The 26,194-nt window shown below is 32.0% G+C and overlaps 1 protein-coding gene across 3 annotated transcripts in view; it reads right to left on the bottom strand.

The window, feature by feature from the left end:
• Positions 1-26,194, bottom strand: part of LOC124357732 (acyl-CoA:lysophosphatidylglycerol acyltransferase 1-like) — a 79,270-nt gene that overhangs the window by 13,667 nt on the left and 39,409 nt on the right. For 2 of the 3 annotated variants that reach the window (XM_046809742.1, XM_046809743.1), the window contains 5 exons: positions 11,847-12,052; positions 9,852-10,066; positions 5,885-6,021; positions 5,375-5,499; positions 2,001-2,168 (listed from right to left, as the gene is read on the bottom strand). In XM_046809742.1, the coding sequence (XP_046665698.1) occupies positions 2,001-2,168; positions 5,375-5,499; positions 5,885-6,021; positions 9,852-10,066; positions 11,847-12,052 (851 nt within the window). The remainder of the gene's footprint in view (positions 1-2,000; positions 2,169-5,374; positions 5,500-5,884; positions 6,022-9,851; positions 10,067-11,846; positions 12,053-26,194) is intronic. The other variant, XM_046809745.1, reaches the window with a different exon arrangement.

Here is a 26,194-nt window from a genome sequence, read left to right as displayed (position 1 = left end):
TTTTCGGTCTAAGACATCATCCAGTTCGGACTATCACGATGAAATGAACGCTGAATCATTTAGAAAATGGTTTAAAAAATTACTATGCATTTTGGAAGAAGGCTCGATCATCGTTATGGACAATGCTCCATACCACTCAGTACTCGCAGAGAAAATTCCAAATTCATCGTGGAGAAAGGAAGAGATTCAAAATTGGCTGTCTCGAAAAAACATACAATACTGTATGAAAGAAACGAAACCAGAACTTATAATGAGGGTTCTCCCATATAAAACCCAACAAAAAACTTATGAACTCGACGTATTAGCCAATGAAATGGGACATACAGTTGTCAGGCTCCCTCCTTATCACTACCAGTACAATCCCATTGAAATGGTATGGGCTCAAGTGAAGGGTGAGGTAGCACGTAATAATAAGACATTTAAAATAACCGACGTTGAGAAACTTGTTCATGATGCTCTGGACAAAGTGACTAAAGAAGACTGGCAATCAAGAGTTCAGCACGCAGAAGCCTTGCAGCAAGCTGATTTAGAAAAGGAATGTATCCGCACAAGTGTTGTAGAGCAAATAATTATAAACTTAGCAGACAATTCTGACACGAGTAGCAGTGAGGCAGAAAGTGAAAATGAAGAAGACTCCGAGGTTTTGGCTACGATATTGCCTCCTGAGAGCGAATAAATAATATACAAGTGCAAAGGTAAGAATATTATTAAGTCAATCATGCTTTTTAACGTATTTCATTTTAAAATAGTAGGCCCTAAAAGTTATTTAGTGGAAAATTTGATTATTGCATCATTTAAAAATATAATTGTTCGATAATTTTAAAATTGATTATATTGTTATAATTTTTTAATTATTTTTAATCAAGCAACACGTCATGCAGTGTCCAATATAAGCAAAATGTATATTAATTTGGTGCGTGTTTAGTAATCGTTTAAAATCACTGAAAAGATTGTTGTATTGTATGGAAATAAGCAAGTACTTTACTCTGACTAACTGACGGGACCCAGTTAATTGTTTAATGACGGCTTGTTTTAATCGATAGTTAGTTTGTAATAACATTAATAAACTATACAAGTAATTTAAATATAATATAGCAAACTGTCAACGCATTTTAAATATCGTTTTTCCATTATACTGATTAGTTTTAAATGTTCAGTATCAGTGTTAGTTGTGACAGCGCAGCGGTTTATCAGCCACAATGCGCCAGCCGTGCCGGGCGGCAGCGGCAGTTGTGTGGCAACGTCGTGCAGGCCAGTCCATTCTATTGGTCGCCGTCAACTGCACTCTCTGGTGGTTCCTTGTATAAGAGTATTACTCCACATAGGTGACACAGGGTAACTTTTTGTAGCTACTAGATAGAAGTATGTTAAGATATTATGCCAACAGACAGAAATGAAATTTTCCAATCCTTCTAGTTATAGACTTGGCTAAAGCTCAGCCAATTAAATGTTGATTAAAACTTAAACAATCAGAAAAAGTTAAATTCATGCCTAGTGTTACATTCCGGTAGTTTTGACATAAGCAATTTAGTAAAATATTTCATTGTGTTATGTATTAAATTCTATAATTTATTTAAAAACCTTATAACATTGTTAGGCTTTCTTGGCTAATAAACAATATTATTTTACATTTTACTGCTCTTCCCAATACCAATCCGTTTAAAGTAATTCTAATTGTACAACTGTATACAGTTAAATAAGATTAAGAAAATAAAAATGACCAATCAGCATTGTCTTACATTACAAATAAAAGAACAAGAATCATATAGAAGCAGAGACACACTTCAAACAGTACAAACCATCCCAATATTACAAAACCAAACATAAATAAATCTATACCTATTTTTGCTATAGATAAATGTTTCCATTGCATGGATCAAAGTTTTAGAAAAAATAATAAAATGTCTAAGAAATTATGAGGAAAAGCCACAAAGTAAAGCTAAAAATAAAAGAAAGGCGTATACATTATATTAAAATAAAATGTATTAGGTTAATCTAACCTAAGTCCTTAGGTGGATTAGTTGTAATTGGAGTGATCTCAGAAGTTTTATCAATGGGTGTGTTCTCCTGAGAAAAGTTAGTGTTGGATGGAGCAACTGCAGACATATCTTCAGGTGGAGGACTGATCTCATTAGATACAGAGTTATCATCACCACTGCTTTTCACATCTTCACAAAATTAGGAAATAAATTAACTAAGGAAAACAAAAAGTATAAACAAACAAGGTGGCTAAAAAGATGTTCACTCTAAAAGAAACGAAAAGACTCAATTCATAGAGCAATTTATTCCTTTTTACATGTTATTTATTAATGGAAATAAATAAACAGTAAATTTTATTGAAATAAAAACTTTTTATGGTAGTAAATTATTTCTAGCTGGAATTGTGATTTCTTCCAGAACACAGGAAAATGTAAACATTGCAATAAATAATTATTAAATTCATTGCTGGTGTTGGCACGACAGCAATTTGTCTTTATTATGACCTAAAATATAATATTATTATTGAACTGTGCTGCCATCTGCTGGTATTGTTTTGTCATCATTGTTTATCACATGTATTAACTCTATGTTAAAACCCACATGCAAACTACAAAAGATTATCTAAATCCAAATAATTTCCATCTAAAGTTTAACACTTTGTACCCTGGGTCCTTAATACATGTTTCGGTATGGCTCCCTGGGGGTTTTATGATGCTTTAAAAAAATTCTGTATTATTAAAGTAATAATGTTATAAACTCATACTATATATCTTTTTGAAGATAGAGATACATACTTTTTTTAAATGTATACAAATATAAAGTTTATTTTAAAAATAAAATTATTACATACTATTGAATGTTACGTAAAAAATACAAAAAAAGTTTTTGCTACATGGCTTTTTAGTTTAGGTAGTTCGCCTTAGTGTGGTCATTTTTAAAGCACAATGGTCTGAATCAAATACAGGATCTTGCACATTTTCGTTTAGATCGTTCATAAAATCAATATTTGGTCCCAGGTGTGTATCAAAATCATCGTCACTTTCCGACTCGGAGTAAAACAAAAGATCGCGAATTGCATCACTTTTGATTTCATCACCCATATTATTTAAACTCGAAAATAATAAGAAAATAAAATAAAATAAAATCACCGGAAAGTCGAGAAAAAAGAAGAAAGCGAATGTAAATACAAAACAAAACACACGGATAACCTCACATTGCTTGCATTTGCCTTTACTTCATTCAGTAAGAAACTAAAGTTCTGATTATTTACAAACAGGTAAATTCATATTTATAATACATTATAATAACATTTGCTTCAGTATTTGTCGGCAAGATTTGTAGAAAACTTAGTAAGATATCATTAAAACTCTCAACAACACAAAACGTGAAACACTACAAAGGAAACTGACAGTACCGACGATCAGCTGTGGCGCCTACGATCAGCTGTCTAGACTCGCTTGTAGTACGACGATAAATGTACGTATTTCATTACTAAAACGTGACCCAGGGATCTCAAAACCAACAAATACGAACTTAGACAATCAATGAACATAATCAAAATGTTTGAATCCAAAAATAAGATGACTGAGATAAATAATACAATTAAATAACACGACCCGAGCTATACTCGGGCGCCGGTAGCAGGCGCTGATGACGCGGCCCGACCTATACTCAGGCTCAGGGTACAAAGTGTTAAAAAAAGTTATATTAAGAAAGCAACTATAGTGTTCACTTCCACACAAAAAGTTAGTTCTACTGGACAGTGTAGTACAAAAGCCATTCCATCACTTCACACCTTTTAGCTTTACTAATGTTAGCAAAATAAATGTAATGTAATGTTTTGTATATTGTAAATAAATATAATTATTCTGAAGTATTTCACATACTAGGTCTTGTAAAGTTGCCAGCAACTTTTGAACAAAGGCTATAAATTATGAATAGTATGTGCTGTATGGTCCTGCTACAGCAAAAAGTCCATTTTAAATTATTTTGATCTTGTTAATAGGGATTCTTGAGCTATAAAATAAATGAAGATATCAGTAGTTTGTTAATAAAAATCAAAAAAGTTAAGTTAATCCATTTTCCTTAAAAGTTAAATTTTGAATGACAAATTGTTGATCATTTTGAAAAATAAAATTTCTCAGCAGTTTTGATCCAACTAATGCTGTTACTAAGCAACCAAGCAAATGAAATTTGGTAGTTAAATCTTACTTTTGCGTGTTGTGTAAACCCTCTTAAAAATTGTTTAAACCTTTTAGCACCAAGTATATTTATTGGTCAGATTGTGTCACATAATGCCAGAGTTACTGATGGGGTGTTTAGTTGAGTGCCACAGTTTAGCCGCTGGGTACATTGCAGTAGTGTCCGAGTAATTTAACGAGTTATGACACACAGACATAAATCGTTCTTGTTCCACTAACTTTTATGATAAAATAATGATTTTGGCCTCATTTTGTTGTTGTTAATAGAAGAACAAGTACATGTAATTGAATTTATGAAATGTTCATCTTAAAAATTGTTATAACTTTAAAAGTAGATATTTTTTCATTTTCATTTTATTTTGTAAATTTAGAGCCCCATAAACACCTGAAAAATGTTTACTCGACAAATCTCTGTATCAGAATGTAATATATATAATTAAAAAAGACCTGTGTAAAATTGGTAAAATAATACTAACAATTTCCCGATTTATTAGTAAACAAAATACAAAACTGACTTTTACCATGAAAACACAAATATCGTTAGATAAAACATTTTGAACACTTACTTTGATCACAGGTACTTAAAAATTGGTGTTTACTTGTAATACTTAATAATTTACATTGTTCAATTGTTTTAAAATTCAAATAGCTATAACTACTGAATGAATCCACCTTTTTAAGTCCGGTTTGCGGCATTGTACTCTGATAAGTAAGACCTTTAATTTGATACCAAACTTGACCTATGCTGCTATTTAAGAATTTTGTCTGACTCCTTGTGGACCGTCCCCCAAAGGGATTATCCGGTCGGTAATTGGGCAAATGTGTGCGTTACTATCACCAGTAAGCACGTGTGAACTTTGGTATTTCTTTCTATTATGGTTCAAAAATTGAAAAAGAGGTTCCAGACTTAATTGACACCCTATATAGGCTTTTTAGCACTAAAAGTTAAACATTTTTTTATGAATAATTTTAACAAAATTTATTTTAAGTACCTTAATTTAATTTATAAAAAAATACAAAAAAGCTAAATGTTTGATTTCTTTTAACATAAAACAAAAAATAATAATAAAAAACTTTTGTGAATAATTTTAAAAGTACCACTAAAAAACGAAAGAAATACTTTTTTTATAGTGAACATGTGAAATATATGCAGTTTACCTCAATTGGTATGAAAAGTGTAAAGTTAGACTGACCAGTGTTGTTGTTGGGCGACACCTGGTCGCTCTGGCAGCCGCAGACGTCCACAATACCCTGCATGGCTCCCATCCTCGGCAGTGACACATGGTTCAGCACCGGCAGGTTGTTTTTTAAGGCATATCTGTACAAATATCAAAGTATTAGTTCATGTTTATTAGGTAGTTGCACATTTTATTATTAATTTCCTTCTCTTTATAAGAGTCATGCCATAAGAATTTATGGAATTGATTCCAAATAACTACCAGTCAACACTTAATCTGGGGGAAAAGTGTACTATTCACTGCAATTCAGTTTTTTTGGATATAAGGAGGGTCTTTTTAATATGAACAAACAGAAAATTGTGACTAATAGCTATTTTATAAAGATTTCTGGCAGGATTTTTGTCTATAAAATACACAATTTATAATAGTAGAGAAAAGCAAATTGTTTGAGGTTTGAACTGCTTATAATTTCATTCCGACAGTTTGGACGCAAGTAAATATCATAAAACACCACAAGTAACCTACCTTTGGCTAACTTCTCTTCGCTTTCTCAGGAAACCCCCTTCAGGAAACAATACCATGAGCTTTCTGTTCAATGGAATGTATGAATCTCTGATGTGCTTTTTCAGCTTTAAAACGGCTGTGTCTCTGTGATGTCTCCCCTGCAATCATATTTATTATAAAACTTGGGTAACAAAATATTAATTTCCTCCTTTAACCTTCAATAAGAAGGCGGAATAAAGAAAGTCTCACATCAATCTCTTGATGACACAACACATTCACAGAAAAGTGTTATGTGTGCACACAAATTTAATAACATATGAGTAAGCTTTAATATGAATTTGAAGAAATTATAAATTGGTCTAGTTAAGTACTTTAAATTTTAAGTATTCAATTAAAATCGCCAATCAAAGGTTTACTGTTGTTCAGCAAATACAGGAAGTGACACTTATTCATACATACATACATAAGTACAGATTATTATAGTAGAGACCATTCTTGTTGGGGAGGTGTAGCAATATATGTTGGCAAAGATCATTTAAACACAATATCAAGACTTGATTGGATTGATGAAGAAAGTTTGAAAAGGGTATGTGAGTTAACAGGGGGTTGCTAACATAAATATGTTAAGATGGTTTCTATATTAGGTATTTATCACTCTTTAAATCAGAACTTAACACCTTTCATACTTTACTTGAAACGCATCAACATTAAGTAAAATGTTTTAAGACATATCCATTGGTAACTACTATACAATTAGTTTAAATTCTAATCATGAAACAAACAACTTTATGGGATTAATGGAAAGGTTTAAGACTGAAGCTAAAATTCATATTCCTTTAAGATTATAGTTTCTTTGCAGAAATGTATTAACCCTTCAACGCGTTTTGCCGTACTAGGTACGTCATGACACTTTTACTTGAGATCGCGTTTTGCCGTACTGAGTACGTCATGGAGTAGTCGGTTATTTTTGTAGCTGTAACAGACGACTATCGAATGTTTTCAATGAAAAATGTATACCAATCGAAAGGAGAAGATTCAAACTTTCGATTAATTGAGTCGATATCTCGAAAAATCGATCTTAAGAAAAAATATCTGAGAAATCAGCTGCATTCAAGACGACGTCATTGCCGTGCAGCCGATCGTTTGTCAGCTTACGTTTGTTGTTGTTTACAGTCATTGTTAGTGTGATGGTTATGTTCAACTGACATATTTTTGTGTGTTTTACGTTCCTTTGTTTAGTTATTATTATTAGTTTTACAAGCTAACTATATTGTTTTGAAGAAGGAAATCCCGTTTTGACAGGAACAATTTGTTGTGTTTTATAAACATGAGTTGGGGATGGTTTGTAGGTTAGCTAGCTTTTAGGGAAATTAACCTAAAGTAGGTTAATTTTGTTTAATTTGGCTAATTTTAAACACTAACAACATAGAAGTATAATAAAATAATTATAAACTTGGGTAATTTGCTTATATTATTTATAAAACACAAAATCTCTAAAAAAAAACCGCCAGAAAAATCAACGCAGGAGGGAGTATGACCATGAAAAAAAAATAACGCGTTGAAGGGTTAATTGAAACATGTTATGAACATTCAATGCTGTGTAGAAATAATAGAATCCAACGTGTATGTCAAACCATGAATGAATGTTAATTAAAATACAACAAAAAATAAAGTAACATTAGAACAAAAATAACTGAATATAAAATAAGCAAGATCTTAGTAATCTATCAATTTGTCAGTTTAAACACAACCTGTCTAAATTAAACAGAACCAAATAATTCATAGAATGTTTAAAATTTTGTTGCTTATTTAAAAACTTTACAACAAGAATGCAGTCAGTTTAAAATGCAAGAAGTGGTTAACTTTTCCATATTATACGAAAGAATATAAATTGAAACAGTGTTTCCAGTATTTTCAAATTATTAATGGAAATAAGTTTATAGCATAAATACTAAAAGTTTGAGAACAATTAATACAAAAGAAACAAAATTAGGCTTTCTAGAAAACAAGAGAGGGTCAGGTTCAAATAAAAAAATAATATTTGGAACACAATCAACACCCAAATTAAACATTCCTATCTACATCAGAATACAATACTTAAAGAAACCAACACAAATGTTGTCAAAGAACCCAAACAAGTTCTGAAAATTTTTAGAAATGCTTTGTCAGTATTGCCGACCTCTTCACTTTGAAACAAAATAAAAGATAATTTAAACAGTGATAATGGTGTTGAGAAGTATACACAATATTTATATGAAAGTCTTTAACCCTTGAAGACAAGGATTTTCTCAGGGAGTTACTCCGGGAAATATGTCAATTATATAAAATTAGAAATATGCACTTGTGGCGTGCTGTTTTGTTCTACATAAACAATGTAAACCAGAGCCGTTCTAAAAAGTAGTGAACTATTATGTTGAAATGATGTACTGATAAAACTCATCTGCTTCATAAAAAAATGGAGCTAAATATAAAAACAGTTGTAATAGTGACAAAAAGCTAGAATGGTCAGTTTTCTAGATGGTGAGACAAAAACCTGCTTGTAATAATTCCAACTGTCACCAATAAATACTGTCTATAAAAAAAAAATGATAATCACAAGAAACTATACTAAATGATATGCTGTACATGAAATCATTGATATAGATAACCTAAAAGTACATGATTGCGAAAACAATAATTAAGCTTTCAAATTGAATATTGATAGTTTGATAACAGGAGTACCTTGATCAATTGGTCAATTCTAGGTCCCCCTTTATTACTCAATTATATCAATGACAAGAAATTAAAAACATCTCAAGTAAAAATTTGATTGCCTACGCTGATGACACAACTGCAAGTCATTGTAGTATTATATATTAATAAATGAAATAGTAATTAGTTCAAAATATAGATTATATAAAATAATTAAAAAAATAAATGTATGTGTTCAATTTAAGTACCACATTTTGTGGACACACGTTTATAGATAACACACGATTATAAGAGGTAATTACTACAATATTTTTAGGCCTAATAGTTTTGATAACAATGAAAGTTAAACTGGGGTGAACCTGTTGATTGATGACCTTGTACAAAAACTATCTTGGAGTATTTTCATTACTGGACAAATATTAAAATTGGAAACTACAAATCAGCAATTACTGTTACTAAAGCTTTTTTATTAAAAAGCATTCAAGTCTTTTATTGGGTTAATCAACTGTAAACAACATTAAACGAATCTCTGAACTAAAATTCTACAGTTTTATGTAAATACTTTTTCATACCGTATAGAGTTCTGACAGTATCTGAAATATATATTTTATAAACCACAATGTTTGTAAAGGAACAAAACATATTAAACTAATAAAGAATCTCACGATCACAACAAAAGGAAAATTCAGTTTGTAATAGAGCAATCATGGCACAAAAATCTTCATATATTGGTTAAACATTCCACAGGAAATGAAAAAAGTACTGATAGTAAAACTAAGTTTAAAAAGAAACTAGTTAACTGGTTTCTGCAGCATAAATGGCTACTCGGAATCAGAATAAACGCCAGACAATCGAATAACATGTAGCTATGTAACTTAGTAATTTAGTACCTATTGGTCAGCTGCTGGGCTAACATGTAATACTGCATTATAAATAAATACTCGTCTCAAATTCACAAATGTTTCACTTCGAAAACTTAGACTATAGGGTCTTAATGTTAATGAATGAACTGTTAAGAATATTATTATCTGTTAATACTGATTATTTATAACAATTTATATTCACTTTAAATTTCTTCCTAAGAAACCCAATTTATTAAATTAAATAAGTTGTAGTAGAAGTTACTAATTTTTCAATTTTACATTCAAGATGTTAACATTTCTTCTCTAAATCATTTTGATATACATACAATAACACTTAATTTTAAAAATAACATATTAAAACTATCTATAACTGTTAAATACAACTACTAAGGATAAAGAAAGAACATATATAAGACGAAGATTAGAAAACTTACAGAGAGAATAAAGAAATCTTCATGAATGACGGAAACAAAGCCAAAGTTTGTGAATTTAAAAACACGATCCATGATCCACATAATGTTGGGCAGAACATTGGCTCGGGGGTTGAATGTTGCCATCAACATGGGCACATCAGCAGTCGATTGGTGGTTAGCAATGACCAGCGTGCGGTCCTCCGTACATCGGCGTATATCATCACCCACCTCCACGACTGCACAAGATTAAGAGATAAGTAATCAAGAAAAGCATTGCGAATAAACTTTCCATCAACATGGATGGCACAGCAGTAGTCGACTGGTGGTTAGCGATAACCATTGTGTGGTCTATCATATTATGACTTATATCGTCAGCCAGCTCAATGACTACACAAGTTTAGAAAAAAGTAATCAAGAAAAGCATTGAGAACTAGCGGTCGACTGGTGGTTAGCGATGACCAGCTGTCCACTGTAAAGCAGCATATATCGTCACTCAGTTCCACAACTACACAAGATTACAGATAAGTATCAGGAAGCTAATTGTGAAAAAGAGAAATTTTTTTAAAGTACTTGTAGTAAAAGTAAATCAACTATTACTATTACAGTATGATAGATACTAAAATAATTTTAAACATCAAATCATGTCTTAGAATATTGTTAAAATATAACAAATTTTGAAGAGGTACATAGTTTTAATAACCAGTAATAACACGAAATATGTTGAAAATGTGCCTCAAAATCCACCGTTTTCAAAATCAACTTAAAAGAATAAAAGCCATGTACTAAACTTAATTGAAAAAAATAATTATACAAATCTTGATACTAACACTATTTTGTAATAAAAATTGCTTGATTGCCAACTCGTGATGGTAAACATAGAGAGGAGTGGGATGAGATGAGGGATCGAGAGCCACCTTGAGAACAGTTGATCCAAGCACATAACCCTATAAGGAGCTCTTAAAACCCTTTACTGTTCTCATCTGACCTAATTTTGCATCTTTCTTCTATTAACTGTTAAATTCATTTAAAAATTATAATATTCTTCTGCATGGCTACAAAGAAAACTAATGTTATACTTGAGTACTTTTATCTTAAAAAACAAAAAAAAAAAAAAAAACAATTTATTGATCATAGCTCTTATTACACTAGTAAGGTTTACTGTTGTTAAAATATAAATGACAATTAACTTGGCTATTAAAAACAACATTACTTAATAACAGTAATTCACAATGTCAAATTGTAGTTATTTGTAAGGTAATTTGAGAAATTGTATTACATTATTTTATTTAACATTTATTGTTGCAGTATTTGATGGGTTTTCGTGTCTTAAACAAAATTAGATTCAGTATACCAACAACTCCACCTCAAAATTATATCATTTAATAGTAATTCTAAACACACAAAAATATTGCTGACAAATTTTCACAAAACTAAATAAAGTTATATTTAAACCTTTTTATAATTCATAGTTAAAAGATGATAAATAGCAGAAAAATAGTAAATAAATACAAATCTGGGCTGAAATTCTAGAAAAGCATAACTATACAGCATTTGAAACCTTTTTGTGTTTGTATAATATTTATATAGCAAATAAGACACTTTGATCTGCACAGAGACCAACATTTTTGGGGTCTACAAATTTAGTAACAAATTGGTTTTGGCATTATACACATTAAAAAAAAATAACAACTGCACACAAAGTCAAGTTATTTTGGTAGATAAAACTCCATAGCCTATCTCTTTATATGACACTTGCTGTGTAATGGTTTGTTCTCCAATGTTTTTATGCAACATCACATGTCAGTGTATCATTTTATGAACCACAACACAATGTCACTACCACTACTACAGTGGGTTAGTACTTACTGTCATAACCGGCGGACCACCTCCACATGTGTAATTTTTTGTTGGTTTGTTCTCCACTGTTTTTTTTTAATGCAATGTCATATGTCTGTGTATTGTTTTGTGAACCACAACACAATGTAACTACCACTACTACAGTGGGCTAGTACTTACTGTCATAACCGGCGGACCAGCTCCACATAGACACCATGGCCAGCAGCCAATGGAAGAATGTGCCCTCAATCCTCCAGTAGAGCTCAGGATGGTATCGCTTCAGAGGTGCAAGGATAACCATCCACACTGCGTATGTGGGAATACAGTAGATGTTGTTGAGCAGTACAAACAAAATCCTCAGAATCACCTTAAATAATACCAGGATACTGTAACATAAAAAAAAAAAAACAGATTATATGTCGATTGAACTCTTCACGGTTATTTTGCTACACAGTAAAATATTGCGAGTAATAATAATGAACTGGATTGTACCTGGTTACCAGGGACTCAGGTTCAAATTCTGATTTTGACATAGGTATTTCCATATATACAAATGCTCATCTGAGCTTAGTCTGAGATAACTTCATAAACTGTTCTAGATACAGCATCATAATCCTAGTTCAATGTACATATGTAGATGCATGCTCTTCTTCTTTGTTGTCATAACCTTCATATTTCCATACAAATGATTCTTTATTTATAAATAATATTAATCAGCATTGTAAAGAATGTTAAAATAAATTTTGACTGTTTTCAAAATTAAATAAGGAGATGGGAAATATTAATGAGAGTATGTTGAAAAAGTCAAAATATGTACATGGTTATGCCATTTTCATTCAAAGAACATATTTAGGTATTCCTTATAAAGATCCACACGTTTCTCATCTTTTTTGAAAATTTGCCATTACAAGATGATATACACATTGTAGCAAATTAATTTCTCATGCAATTCTTTAAATTGGAAATGGTGTCACGTTTGTAACAAAAAGTTTCTTCTTAAGATACTTTAGATACTTTAGTTTTACCACAACCAAAACTCATAAGCAGTTAGATCCAAAGATTGGGCAGGCCATATAACACCACCAAACAACCAAAATGAACAAATATCCCTGGGAACAGTTTTTGTAAAACTGTCATTGATAAATCTGCATCTGGACATTCACTCCATATTATTAGTACCATGACGAGTTAATTTCTATACAAAACTGTTGCCATTATGGAGCTAAATCATTCTATCCATAGTAGTTCTTTTAACATTTTTATTTTCAAATAAATATGAGCTGATAACTCTGAAATGTGTGACACAACACCTTGACACCATGATGTTGACCTGTCTATGCAATAACTCTTGTTATTATAAATAATAAACTACCTAAACAAAGTAGCAAAACTCAATAAATATTTAGGTTTAACGATAAATACTTTCTCAAACATAATTCAGAATTCTTGCACCTGGCATTGTCAAAATATATTAATATGCAATTTACTGTAAGTGGTACATATTTTCTGATATCTCTTACTCATTTAAAATAAATATGTGTTCAGGAATTTTCAACTTTTATGCTCTAACATGTTTAGGAATATAACACTTTAGATATTTAAAAGAATTTATGAAAATCCAATGGCAGTCAGTACGGGTGTTCTATCCGGTCGATTTCCTTCATTTTGGTTTTAAATGATAGCTATTTGTATACAGATTAGGCATCAAGTATTAAAAGTAACTTAGCTTTGGTATTTTTCACGTTTTACTCAAAAATGTTTTCCTCATATATATTTCTTATGGGGATCTGAAACGTACCGTTTCTATTAATTTTTCAGTTTCTCCAATGTTAGTGAACACACATATTTCATTTTTAATTTAAGAACACTCAGTGAAATGTGCGCTTTATTTTGAGCTACTGATCACTCAAATTGGTTGAGACTGAGGAGACTTAGGCATGGATATTCTACATAAATTTTGGTTTTATTAAAAGGATTTTTTTGTCATAACGCCATTGTCAGCTGTACATTAAGCATATCAAGAGAGGTTTGTATTCAGTGTCAGCTGTAGGTTTGTTTACATTATTTTAACCTGTTCATGTACGTTTAATGCTGTTGGTCTCGCCACTTTATACATTTCTTTAGTTGCTTTATAAGTTTTATGAGTATTTTGTACTTTGAATTATGGGTCTTAAAAGGTGCTTGCAGGAACAGTGAAAAACGGAAATTGCAGAGTAAAGGAACTAATTTAATGACATGTGCTCCTATAGCAGGCAATTTAATTCAAGGCAGGGATGTTCACAGGCCAAGGACAATTTCAATCAATAAATTATTTTATTGTCAGAATACAAACGTTACATTGCGTGACAAAATCAAGGTAACTTGTGCTAAAAACATTGATATGGCCAAAAAATTCTAAAATGTAGTGCAGCCTAGATATACATGATATACACAGCCATACAAAAATTTCCATCATTTAGGTTATTAGACTTCCACACTCTGTTCATAAACTGTTATTATTGCCTCAAGAGTTTGGTGTCACACTAAATCAACAGGCTCCCTGAAAGTACAAAAAATACCATAGTTCATGATGAGGCACTAGGTTTTTGAAAGATGTTGGATCTGATATAGTGTAACTGTTGTGGTAGTAAATGTATGCAACATATGTTTGAGTGGGTGAGTAATTGTAGATTTCAGTTCTTTCAAATTTAATATCCTTTGAAAATTGCGATCCAATGTTAAATTGTGAGTAAATACCATAAAGACATTATTATGACTGCTTGTGAGGCCTCAAGATTTAATATTATATGCCACAATTAGTGAGAGACTATTTTAAACTAAAAACAAAAATATATTAACATTTTAGAAAGTAATTGAACTAAGCGAATAATTTGTAATGACTGAATAATAATAATTTATTGGTTACATGTATAACGGGTTACAACAAACTTATATACAGAATACTTACTAACACAAATTTTGCAATGAATGTACATATTTTAAATGTATATAATATAAAGAATTTAAATTTATTGCTCTTTGCCATTTTCTCTCTTGTTAAAAATTTATGTAAGACATGAAGCAAAATTGAGTGGAAACCTCAGGTATAGTAGAGAAGTTATAGCATGACCGGTGACTTCGAGATGCGCAGTAGGCAAAGACGGAAATAAAGTCGTGGGGGGTGGAGCGGCTCAGTCTGTTGCCGTATTTAGCCTTGTGAACTTCTGTCACCAGTCTTCTATACATGCCGCCCAAAAAACATTCGCTTGTGCCAATTCACGAGTTGTAATACAATTTGTGAATTAATTGCGTTGTGCTCATTACGTTTTAAGTAAAGAGTTTGTGATGGATCGTAATGTAAAAAGTAAAATTGGAGGTAGAAATGTTATACACGGCCAAGCAAGAGAAGTGATTGCAAATGTTTACCATTTTATGAAACGGGAAGCAGAAACCAACACACTTATAAATTTGAAGAAAGTTCAACAGCGTGTCGTAGAGGCAACTAGAATTTCTGAAAGTACGCTGAGACGAATTTTGAAGGAGGAAAAAAAAAATAAGTCCAATTGGCAATTCTTTTAGTACGCCCAACAAAGTAAGAAAACGCAAACATACTAAAAGTGATCTGGACAATTTTGATTTGGGTGTAGTTCGAAGAACAATAAATAATTTTCATCGACAACGGGCTTTTGTTATGTTAACTATTGCGTGTGGATCGTTGGCGTTATTGTTATTTTAAGTATACATCATTAAATTAACTTGATACAAGTTGGTAGATAAAACTGAGTTTTTTCTTATTCTACTGTGTATATTGACAAATTAGTTTAACCAGTTTTATATTAATTTTTAATTTAGCAGCTAGGCTATGTCAGTTGAAAATTTTGTAGTGTATAATTGTATCTACTATCGTAAATCCTGAAGCTTACACGTTTAGTATATGATAAATTGAATTTTAATGGCTAACAAAGTGTAACAATTACAATTCTGAACTGTTGTCGTCGTTGGAGATCAAGAATAATATAAATTCCTACCCCTTCCCAATTTATGAGAACCCTTTCTTACCACCAGGTATCTCTACTGCAAACTCATTAAGAAGGGTGAGCTATGAACACAATTTCGGCAGAACATAGTCATTGTTAAGATCACGTACATCCGGTCCCAATATTTCCAAGATTTCCTGTATTGAATTCCCCATCATAAAAGTCCGTCGCCGTAACTACAAAAGTCTAAAAATGTTCAAATATTCTCAAGGTCTCCTATACTAAATTGCTCATCATAAAAGACCACCGTGGTAAGAACATAAGGGTCTAGAAATGTTGGCAAACACTACAATATTCGGCTCCCGCCACCACTATGAGCCGGGAGCCGAAAACTCTCAGTAGGGGTAGTAGCACCGTATTCACTCCCCTAGTCTAGATTGTGCCCTCACGCGCATCCCACCAGTCATGCTATAACTTCCCTATAATACTTAACCACATTACAAAGTTAACTAGAGAGATTTTCTTGAATAAATCATTCAACATATTACAAGTACTGATTTTATTCCATTACAAATAAGGTGAATACAATTTTTAAAATAATGGCTATAAATTATCAATGGGTTTTTTACATTGGCTTTTAATGCTAAATATATTTGTTACAATTTAGGGTGTTTCTGATGTCTAATTTAATATCAAAATTTTCAATTAATTCTGAAAGTTTACATGATCTGTGTCTTTTAAAACTCCATAGAGAATATTAATGAATATAAAAGATGCACATTCCTATTTTTACTTTATGTATACACATGAAATGACAAAACAGAATGTGTCACTACACTGTTTAACCTCGAGAGAGAAGTTACAATAAGCATTACCAGGGTGACACATAATGAAATATTCCAGTGATATTGTCAATATTACCAGTCACTATGTCCACTCATAATATTGATTCTACATATTGCATCATCAGAGAAATTCCTAATATGTATGTATGTGAAAATCTATTACAACAAAATATTTAAATTTATTACAGTACAGATTATGCGATGGTGTCACAAAGTTGGTGATCCTTAATTGTGATTAAACATTACTCTTTTAACTGTACGAACAACAACAAAGTAGTATGGATAAAATCTCAATGCTCTCATTTTACGAACTTGAGCTGGTGTTAACTATGTATTAGAAACATAAATTACTAATTATTAGTGTGTAAAGTGACTTAATAATCCTTGCCATCTACTTTCCAGTGTGAATCTTGTAAGCGAAGATCAAATACAATAAAAATTATTTTCAACATGTATATTTACATTTCCACAACTTTACTGAGCTAACACAACTAAATTGAAATGAACCAATTGTATGTGGTGACACATTTCTTCAGTCCATATCAGACATGCTGACAAGGAATGATCCATAATCTGGTCTGTACCAGTTTTGCTATTACACTTATATTGCTCTAATTTGGCACTAACTGCATTATAGTTGTACATCTATTTAATTAATGTAACTGTTGAATCTAACTGTTGTTTCCTCTCAGGGGCATGTACTAGCTGTACAACATATTTCTGATGATTCAATTTATAAATAATTCACAATATGTTTGCTTCAGTAGGCAGCACTCCACAATATGTCTATATTTATGGTCTGACCCTAGCTATGGCTTGTTTCTAAATTTGACTGAGACTGACTATAAATCTGCTAGTTGGATATTGAAGGTAGAGTGTCACCTCAATCACATGTAGTCTTGTACAAATCTGGATGGTGTAGGGTACTAAGAGAAGAATGGATTCCAGTAGCCAACTAATTTAAGCAATACTGTACTGGAATCTCTATGATACAGACTTCATGTAGAACTGCTAGATCTTCGTTGCCCTTAATTTGTTATTTGGATATTAATGAAAATTGTTAAGAAAAATACAGTAGATCTTAATATCGAGGCTATGCCTTATTATTCAATAATAATCCATTTCAAATACAAACTTGGGCATGTTGCGTCTTGAAGTGATAATTAAATTAACCCTACTAGGTACTAGATATAGTTTCAATTCATGCCTTGCCTTTGTAATGACCAAACCGGTTTCTTCACAAAAAATCTGTCTGAACAGCATTGTTGAACATTTATATAATCCTAGGGCTCTGCCCTCTTCACTATAGACATGTTTATAGTCCCAGACCAGCTGCTTGGAGTTGCCACTGTTAGATTCTGTAGCGTTTTATATACATACATATCAAGGCATTGTATTTACTCATTATTACTATTCATCTGACCAATTATGATTGTAAATTATTTTATTTTTAATACAAGAATATTTTAAATTATTGGTGAGTCACCTGTTTAGTGGAGATCTTACCTACCACATTACGTAATTCTATGTAACAATGGATTTCCAATTCTGAAAACTTAAGTTGTTTAACCCTCCATCAGGCGCTCACGGAGGTTTCCTCCAGGTTAGCGAATAATGGATATCATAGTCGTTTAAACGGTTTTTATTTGTTTAAATATTCATACTGATTTAATTACAATGTAATATATTCATTTTTAGAAATTAAGTAAAAATTACTCTCTTATGTAATGAGTTTTCCAAATAAGAAATTCAAAATTTAAAAAAATGTTATTGTATAATAACAAAATGATTTATTTTAACCCATTCGTGACTGAATAAATTACTATAATTTTTGGACTACAGAACTGGATATTTTCCATGCTTTCGTGTAAGAACAGGTGCACATTGCATAACACTTAATGTATAACATGCTATGAATATTATACATTTACTCTAGTTATTCCTTGTTATTGTATGAACACAAAATGTTAGTTTTTTTATATAAATATATTTACACCATTTACAAATTTTTAATATACATCTTTAGAATTTGGTTCGGGTGTGAAACACCTTAAAACATGTTCCCAGATGAAGTGGAACATGACACTTTTTACATTGGTAGACTGTTTCACTTCTTTTCCCCTGTGAGGCACAAACTTTACATTTTCTTGAGGGCTTGGCTTTGGTGGTTGGAGGTATCTTTTCAATAAAATGCCCCCAAAACTTTCCTTGAAGGCGCAGTGGTGATTCTCCACAAGCGGGAAGCCTACCAAAGGGTTACCTGAGCCCAACAAGTTTCGTCACAGAAGTGATTAAACACATCTGATTCAGTGCAGTTTTCTCTTAACTACCTCGAAATGATAGGATTTATTCCATCATTGCCGGTAAAACGCATTGTACTAACAGTATTTGGTCCAACACTTCACGCAAAATCACAAGGCCTAGCCGGTGGGTTATCGTCACTTTCATTATCACTGCTGTCAACGTTTGTACCATCAGACATTTAATTATTTTCATGTATCATGTCATCTTGTTCGCTGTCACATTCCTCATCACCACTTCATCTAAAACATTAACAACGTAAGTCGCAAAATCATCTGAATTTACGAACACATCATTCCGGTCGCGAGACGCCATCTTGACTGTTTACAAACGAAAGAAAGCTGTTTTGCCAAGATGATTTGAGGCAATATCAGATGATTTTCAGCAACGAAAAAGAATAAAAACATAGACTAGAATATTGAGAACAAAATATGCAGCAAATGTGAATGCCTCTGCGATCTATCGGCAATATATTCAACTACGTCGATGTAGTGTCTAGCGGACGGGCGCGGCCCGTCTTTAGCCGTTGGGCCGCGCGAAGTGAAGGACGGAAACTGCCCGTCCAATGTCTTGAATGGGTTAAGGAATAATGCAATTAATTGTAAAAATGTTTAACTTACTGTAATAATATATGGAAATTAACTTAGTTTTTAACTTCTTTCAAAAACAACTTACTTCAATTCTTGAGATATTATACAATTGTAATGTCAATTATTACTCTAAAATAAAAATGTATTCTTTACTAAAAAATTTTTTAAACACTATACAAAGTTTAAAAACATTTTCCTTCTGGTTCTTATAACGACAATGTTCACTCTCCATAAACAGTACTGAAATGTTCCCTAGCACACGGGTACTGTACTGACAAGTCTCTCGTCTTCATTCTCCATTTCACAAAATTCAAATAAAATATATTGTAAAACTTAAAATGAAACCATCACAGGTCACACATTTAGGCGCACACGGATTATTACTCCATAAAAACTAAACACTATAAGGTGCTCACGAAGATTTCGTCCAAGCACTACAAACACAACATCGGGCGCTCACAGAGGAATCGTCCAGTCTCGCACGGAAGTAGACCTCATACTGACAGATTTTGACAAAGATAAGCGGGAGGCTATTGTTTCGCTTCCCCGAAAGATGCTCTTGAAGTACACAACATCAGAAAAGTAGTACTATTTTTAATAATAAAAAAATACACGGAGGAAAACTCTGTTTAGCACCCGATGTAGGGTTAATATTATTTAAAAGAGGAAAGATTGTATGCCAAATTTGACGAAAATTAGAAAAAATTAAAGGCTGATCAGAAATCATTCATATTGGTAATAATTTTGTTTAAATGCAGGAATTTAAAAATACACACCTTGTTTCAAGTAAACTTTATTAATGATTTTATTTTATTTTAATATGTATATATTCACTGAGGTGTGGTCACACCCATCATGGGAAGGAATGATACAAGAATATGGTCTTGCAAAGGTTCCTCCACTGTACTATCTGAGGCACTGCCATCTGAGGCTGAGACTCCTATCTAAATATTTTTACACATTATTATGTCATAATATGGACGAGAATGCTGCTACCAATATAGTAACACAACTCATCTACATATTACTGTCTTATATTTGAATTTTGTAAATCAAATAGAAAGAGAAAGCACACAATTGGAAAAGCAGTGACTTGGCATACATAGCAGTGATTACAATTGTTGGAGACAATAAAATATAATTTTCTGGTGACATTAAGAACACTTCTAATAATAATATATTATAATAAATCTAGAACACTTTTGTTTTGAATTCCAATGTCTTGCTCAGTTGAGCATTTGTTACAGAAATGTTTAGCAACTAATTATTGTTGAAATTTAAAGCCTATTTCTTGAAACAAGAGAGCACAAAGAAAACACTCCATAACCTGCCCATGCAGCTAAAAATACAGTCATAGTAGTAGCACAGCCTAGACCAAGAGGAAGTTAGTCTAAAATGGAAACAGCCAAAAGAAATAAAAAGCAAGAACTCTAAGACGTATTATCTGGAAGTAAGAGAATCAAAGTGGGCGTTGGGAAGTAAATTTTTGTTATAATAGTACTAAATAATAATTTAACTACAATTTTATGCCAGAACCAACCGATCTCACAATGCGTTATGTTGTTCCTACCATCTTGAAATCATTTGGCTGATTTTCCTGCCTAATCTCTCATCAAAACTAATAAACTAAGATAAGTTAATTCATAATAGGACTAAAAATATAGGAAAATTAGAAATGGCCTTTTCAGTTTACACAGTCATTGGTCTATATCTATACTGTTGGGTGCCATGGAGTTCAAATTGTTATGACGCACTTGTACGAAATGTAAGAAAACCATTATCATTTCCATTTACTGAATGTAATAACAAATTAATTTTTAAAAATTCACATTTTAGATATGATGGTTTCGCACGCTCAGAAGTTTAGCATTACAGACCTTAAAAACATTATAATACTGTTTTTAGTACAAAATTAACTATTTTAATTTAGTTTTACTACTAAAATAGATAACAAATTACTTCCAATTTAGTTATATTAATACAAGATCTACATTATTAATATTTCATTATCATTGAATATATTTTAGAATATTATTAAGCTGAGAAAAACTAAACACATTGATGGAAGCTTGGTTGAAAAACCCGAGATTGTCAATAACATTGATAACCACAACATGAAAACCCTTGACTTAAAGTCAAAAAATAAAGGAGATAAAGCAGACTGATAATAACTGTTAACCATATGAGTCAGTCTTTAAGTGAGTGGTGGGAGGAAAAGGAAGTTGTGCAACTCAGCCACTTGGTTATGTATAACTTACTTAAAACATTTCTATGTCGACACATCAGCTGCTAACTACTGGAGGCAATAATAACAGCAACAGCCAGCTGATGGTAAAACACAATGGAACAAAATTGCACCAGTGAGGTTACCAAGCAACTCACATATACCATGGTTGTTATATTCATCAAGCAATCAGATAACATCTCAGAAATATAAACAATAAGAAATAAAGAATATTTTCAATAGTGAAAAAATTGCAAATGAGGTATAGTGGATTTTATATGAGAATTTGTTTATTATCAACTTCAACCAAACTCCCAATAATTAGTAGTAGAACTAGAAAAGAATATGAAACTTGAGAAAACAAGGTAAAAAATGGGTTGAAACGGTGTGCTTGCTAATATAACATTATAACAAATTGATTAACATAATTTAATAGGTACAATAGGGAAACATATTTTTTTGGGTTTAATCCTAAATCATGAATATGAATCAAAAAGAGCAATAAACATTAAGTAGGACAATAAAGAACATAAAAGGAGAGGGTTACATAATATGAGAGGCAGGGACAAAAATATACACAGAGAAACTGTTGAAATTCAAGCAACAACCAAGTGTACTATTTGTTTTGAAATGTAATCAATAATTTTACAAGAATGTAACTGAAGTAATATTTGCTACAACTTTTGTAAACAAAATTGTAATTTCAAGGTTTTATGCGCTATTTATAAAACCGGGAAGTAATTTCTGTGTGTGAGATTTGTATTTTAAAATAAGTGTAATTTATTGATAGCTAAACCACTGACTACTACAAAACATTAACTACGTCTGTCTAATGTACGAAAGAACACTGTATGTAATATGTAGATCACAAAAACATTAGTAGGGCAGTAGTTAGAAATCAGATTGTAATTAAAATAATACATAATAGTGTGTCCAAATTGGTTGGTTGAAGTGGAAATTAAGTCAAACATATTTTAATATTTTTAAGAACATATAATAACTATATATTGATTATCTGTATAATAGATTTATTTTTGAATGTAAGCTTTTTTGTGTGGAGATTTCTGAGGGAAATGTTGGGACAGATATAGAAATATATCTCAGCAAACACTGAAGATGAAAAATAAACAAGGGAAATGAATTGCATTGATTCACTCTGGCACAGCAGCTGTACAACAAACAAACAGACAGACAGGGAATCTTGCTTTGAATCCTTACAAGTGTCAAATATTGGGATGGGCTTTCCATTCCACTTCAGTCTGTCTGTACATGTGACATACTTAACCCTTTCCTAGTACTTTACTTTTAGACTGCACAAACTTGCTATGTTACCTAGATCTGAACACTGGTTACACTTCTTAGTCACACAATCTTATCTTTTACAAGTGTACGGTTTGAGAATAAAAACACATAGTCATAGTGGTGATTGTTCATTATAAGAATTGTTATAACTTTATCTTAATGTTCTGCAGCCAACACATGCCAGGTCAATACACAGTACGTGATGTAAGTGTACACTATTAGCTCTTCATGAATCATGGCACCACTTCACAGTAAAAACACTCTCATTGAGCTGTCGATGTCATCTCTGTATCATTGTAAAAAAGTAAGCTATCACATCCTAGAACTGTCAATTAAATAAGAATTTATCAAAACAGGAAATGGTAAAAAAAGAAATTCAAAACTTTGTTAGAAGAATCCAATCAATCATTAAGTGCATGAAAATTTACTTTATAGAAACCATAACGGTTACACGATTTAGATGATGTAACCCAATGTGTTTTCATAAAAAAACTTCTTCAAAGGTTATTGTAAATTCTTTAAAGTGGCATTTTCATTAAAAACCGGTTTCATTTAAGAGTAAAAAAGTAAATTTCAAAACCAATTTATTACTTACCAATATGAGGTATAATTTCACTTTCATCATTAGAATTTTGTCTGTATATCTATAACATGATTACAGTCAAATGTGTTGATCAATTCCAATTCTGGGTATGAATGTTCTTTAAATATACACTACGCCCATATAAAATATATAATTTTCACAGTTGCACTGGACATTGACTGTCCTCTAAACACATCTTGAAATGAAACAAACAAGACCAAGTTTCAAGTCACTTACCATCCAGAAGCTAATGAGCTCAGAAGGATTTAATTGAGGCTCAAGAGGTTTTCCAATGAACTGGAAGAGAAGAAGACAGACAAAGTGCTCATCACACAAAAAAGGGTTACGATCTGAAGCTGAAGACTCTTAAGACAACATGCAAATGTACTTTTCATCACTAGATCCGAAAATAAATCAAAAGCCATCTGGAAAATTAACAATAATGAGAGACTGTCCTCTAGGATAGTCAGTTTATAATTTTTTGGATTTGTCTGGATACGTAAAATCGTAAAAAGACTTTTAGTAAGAGTAATTTTTCTGAGGATGGTTATGATCAGGATGAGGACCAAATTCATCAACTAAGGGTTCAGGAGATTCTGATGCAAGTTTGGTAAATGAGGATAACGCTGAAATTGATTATAGTGGGTGATTAACATGCTACATGTGTGCCGACTATGGAGTAGTCTATTGATTCACTGAAAAAACAAAAAAAGAGTAAATTTTGTTGTAAATGGTGTACATTATGCATGTTTAATAATTAGGAAATTTCTCGTCTATTGTTATCATTTTTTTTTTTGTTCTCTTAGGACAAGAAGCTTATAAATTGCACTTAGTCCTGTAAGGACCTTTGCGCTGCTTCCGGAGTGATAGGATATTCAGGATGGGTAAGGTTAGGGAGTAGGGGCCGCCTCCTATCGAGATCCATGAGGAAGAATTAGGGCACTACATCTCAAAGTCATCCCGGAAGAAGGGAGGCCAGCTGTGAACCAGCCTCTCCAGTCAAAGTAGGCAGGGGGTGGCACACCCTTGTTGAGGTTAACAAGAGCCTCTGAGGTAAGGGAACAAACCCCACCAACTCCAACAGCCATCCTCCACAGTAGGCTAGACCTATCGAATTGCCCATGAATCCCAGAATCTCAACATTTGCGGTTAGTGATGTGCCGCTACTGGACATCCATAAGGTTGCCCAGATTGAAGTGGCACATCGGTTTTTGCTGTGCCCAGTGGTGGGTTCAACTGGTAGGTATAAACCAGCCAGAAGTGATCCCTGCTGGGTGATAACATTGATAACATTGTTATCATACATCAAGTTACAAGGTTAGGTAAAAATATACATATTTTTTGTTGTAGTAGCCAATGGCCTTTTCACACCCTTCCTACCCCCTTTTCCGCCATCACATTTTATTATCCATGCTTAAACAGGTGCCCATTTTGTATCTCCTATTTCGAATATGTTTTCATGTGTTCATTGTGAGAAAATTTCTCCAAAAAACATCAATAATTATTTTACATGGATAATGAAATAAACTTGGCAGTAGGGTGTTATAGCACCATTGAGAACTCGATAGATATGGTTAATTCAAATGAAGAATCTGATCTAATCAAACAAGTTTTTTATGTCATGTATATAATATAACAAGAATTATTATGCCTCCTCATAAATGATTTGATACATTTTTTTATTAATTACATACACCAAAAGGTCTGTAGCAGAATACCAAATAAAGTATTGTGGTAACTGTACTTTTCTTACTTTTTAGCAAAGCTGTATGTGGCTTTTAAAAAATAACAATTCTTTCCAAATATAAAAACAAACTATTAAAGAATATTCATGTAATAAGAGAGGTAGTCTTGAAATTAATACATATGATTTGTGTGCTCAATTCAACAAAAAAATAGCAAGTTGTATTTTTGGCACATGGTTTAATGTTATAGATCAAAGCCTATCTCGTCAGCGCCAGATAATACACAGTGCCAGGTCAAACCCAATATCAACAATGTCTATAAATAACATTGCATAGTCATAAAATATTGCTATTGCTGTTCTTTGTAATCTAAATACATTTGTTTTGTATGGTCCAAACTCATCTTAAAACATGAGTGTGACAAAAATGCACACCAATGTAATAATAAAATATTATTGAAGCATTTAGTAGTTCAGGTATTGTCTAGTGATGCAACCAGAGTATTTGTTGGCTTGACAGACCAACTTTATTCAGACCAGTTCTAAAATTATAATGTAACATGTTTTCTGAAATTTAAATGAGAAAACTTTATTCAAAATGATAATTAAGTTTTCACACATAAACAGCAAGCATATGAATTTTTAGAGATTTATACATTCTTAATTATTAGAAAAAGCAAAAAGAACAAGGTGTAATAAAAATGTGACTCATCTATCAGCAACATACAGAGCATGAAAACGCTCCAGGATAGAAAATTTAATGAGTGGGGAATAAACTTTGGCCAGAAAGTAATCAATCGGATGATGATATCAATGAAAATCAGTTTGACATACATGAGAGTGTTAGAGAGGTGGTCATGTTGTCAGTCGATTACAGGCTTTTAAGAAGACAACGAAACTAATGCTGTGGAATAGTTGGATCTTGATAAAAATTACACAGACTATGAAATCCTGGATGATAATGACATCGCAATTTCAATGCAAAAGCCAGAAAATCAAGAAAGCATTGACAATGAAGAAGATGGGGTAGCAGAAATCGCTGC

Source organism: Homalodisca vitripennis, chromosome 3 (assembly GCF_021130785.1).
Source record: "Homalodisca vitripennis isolate AUS2020 chromosome 3, UT_GWSS_2.1, whole genome shotgun sequence".
NCBI lineage: Eukaryota > Metazoa > Arthropoda > Insecta > Hemiptera > Cicadellidae > Homalodisca > Homalodisca vitripennis.
The sequence above is the reverse complement of the archived record's forward strand: the minus strand, read 5'-3'. Positions and strand labels throughout refer to the sequence as shown.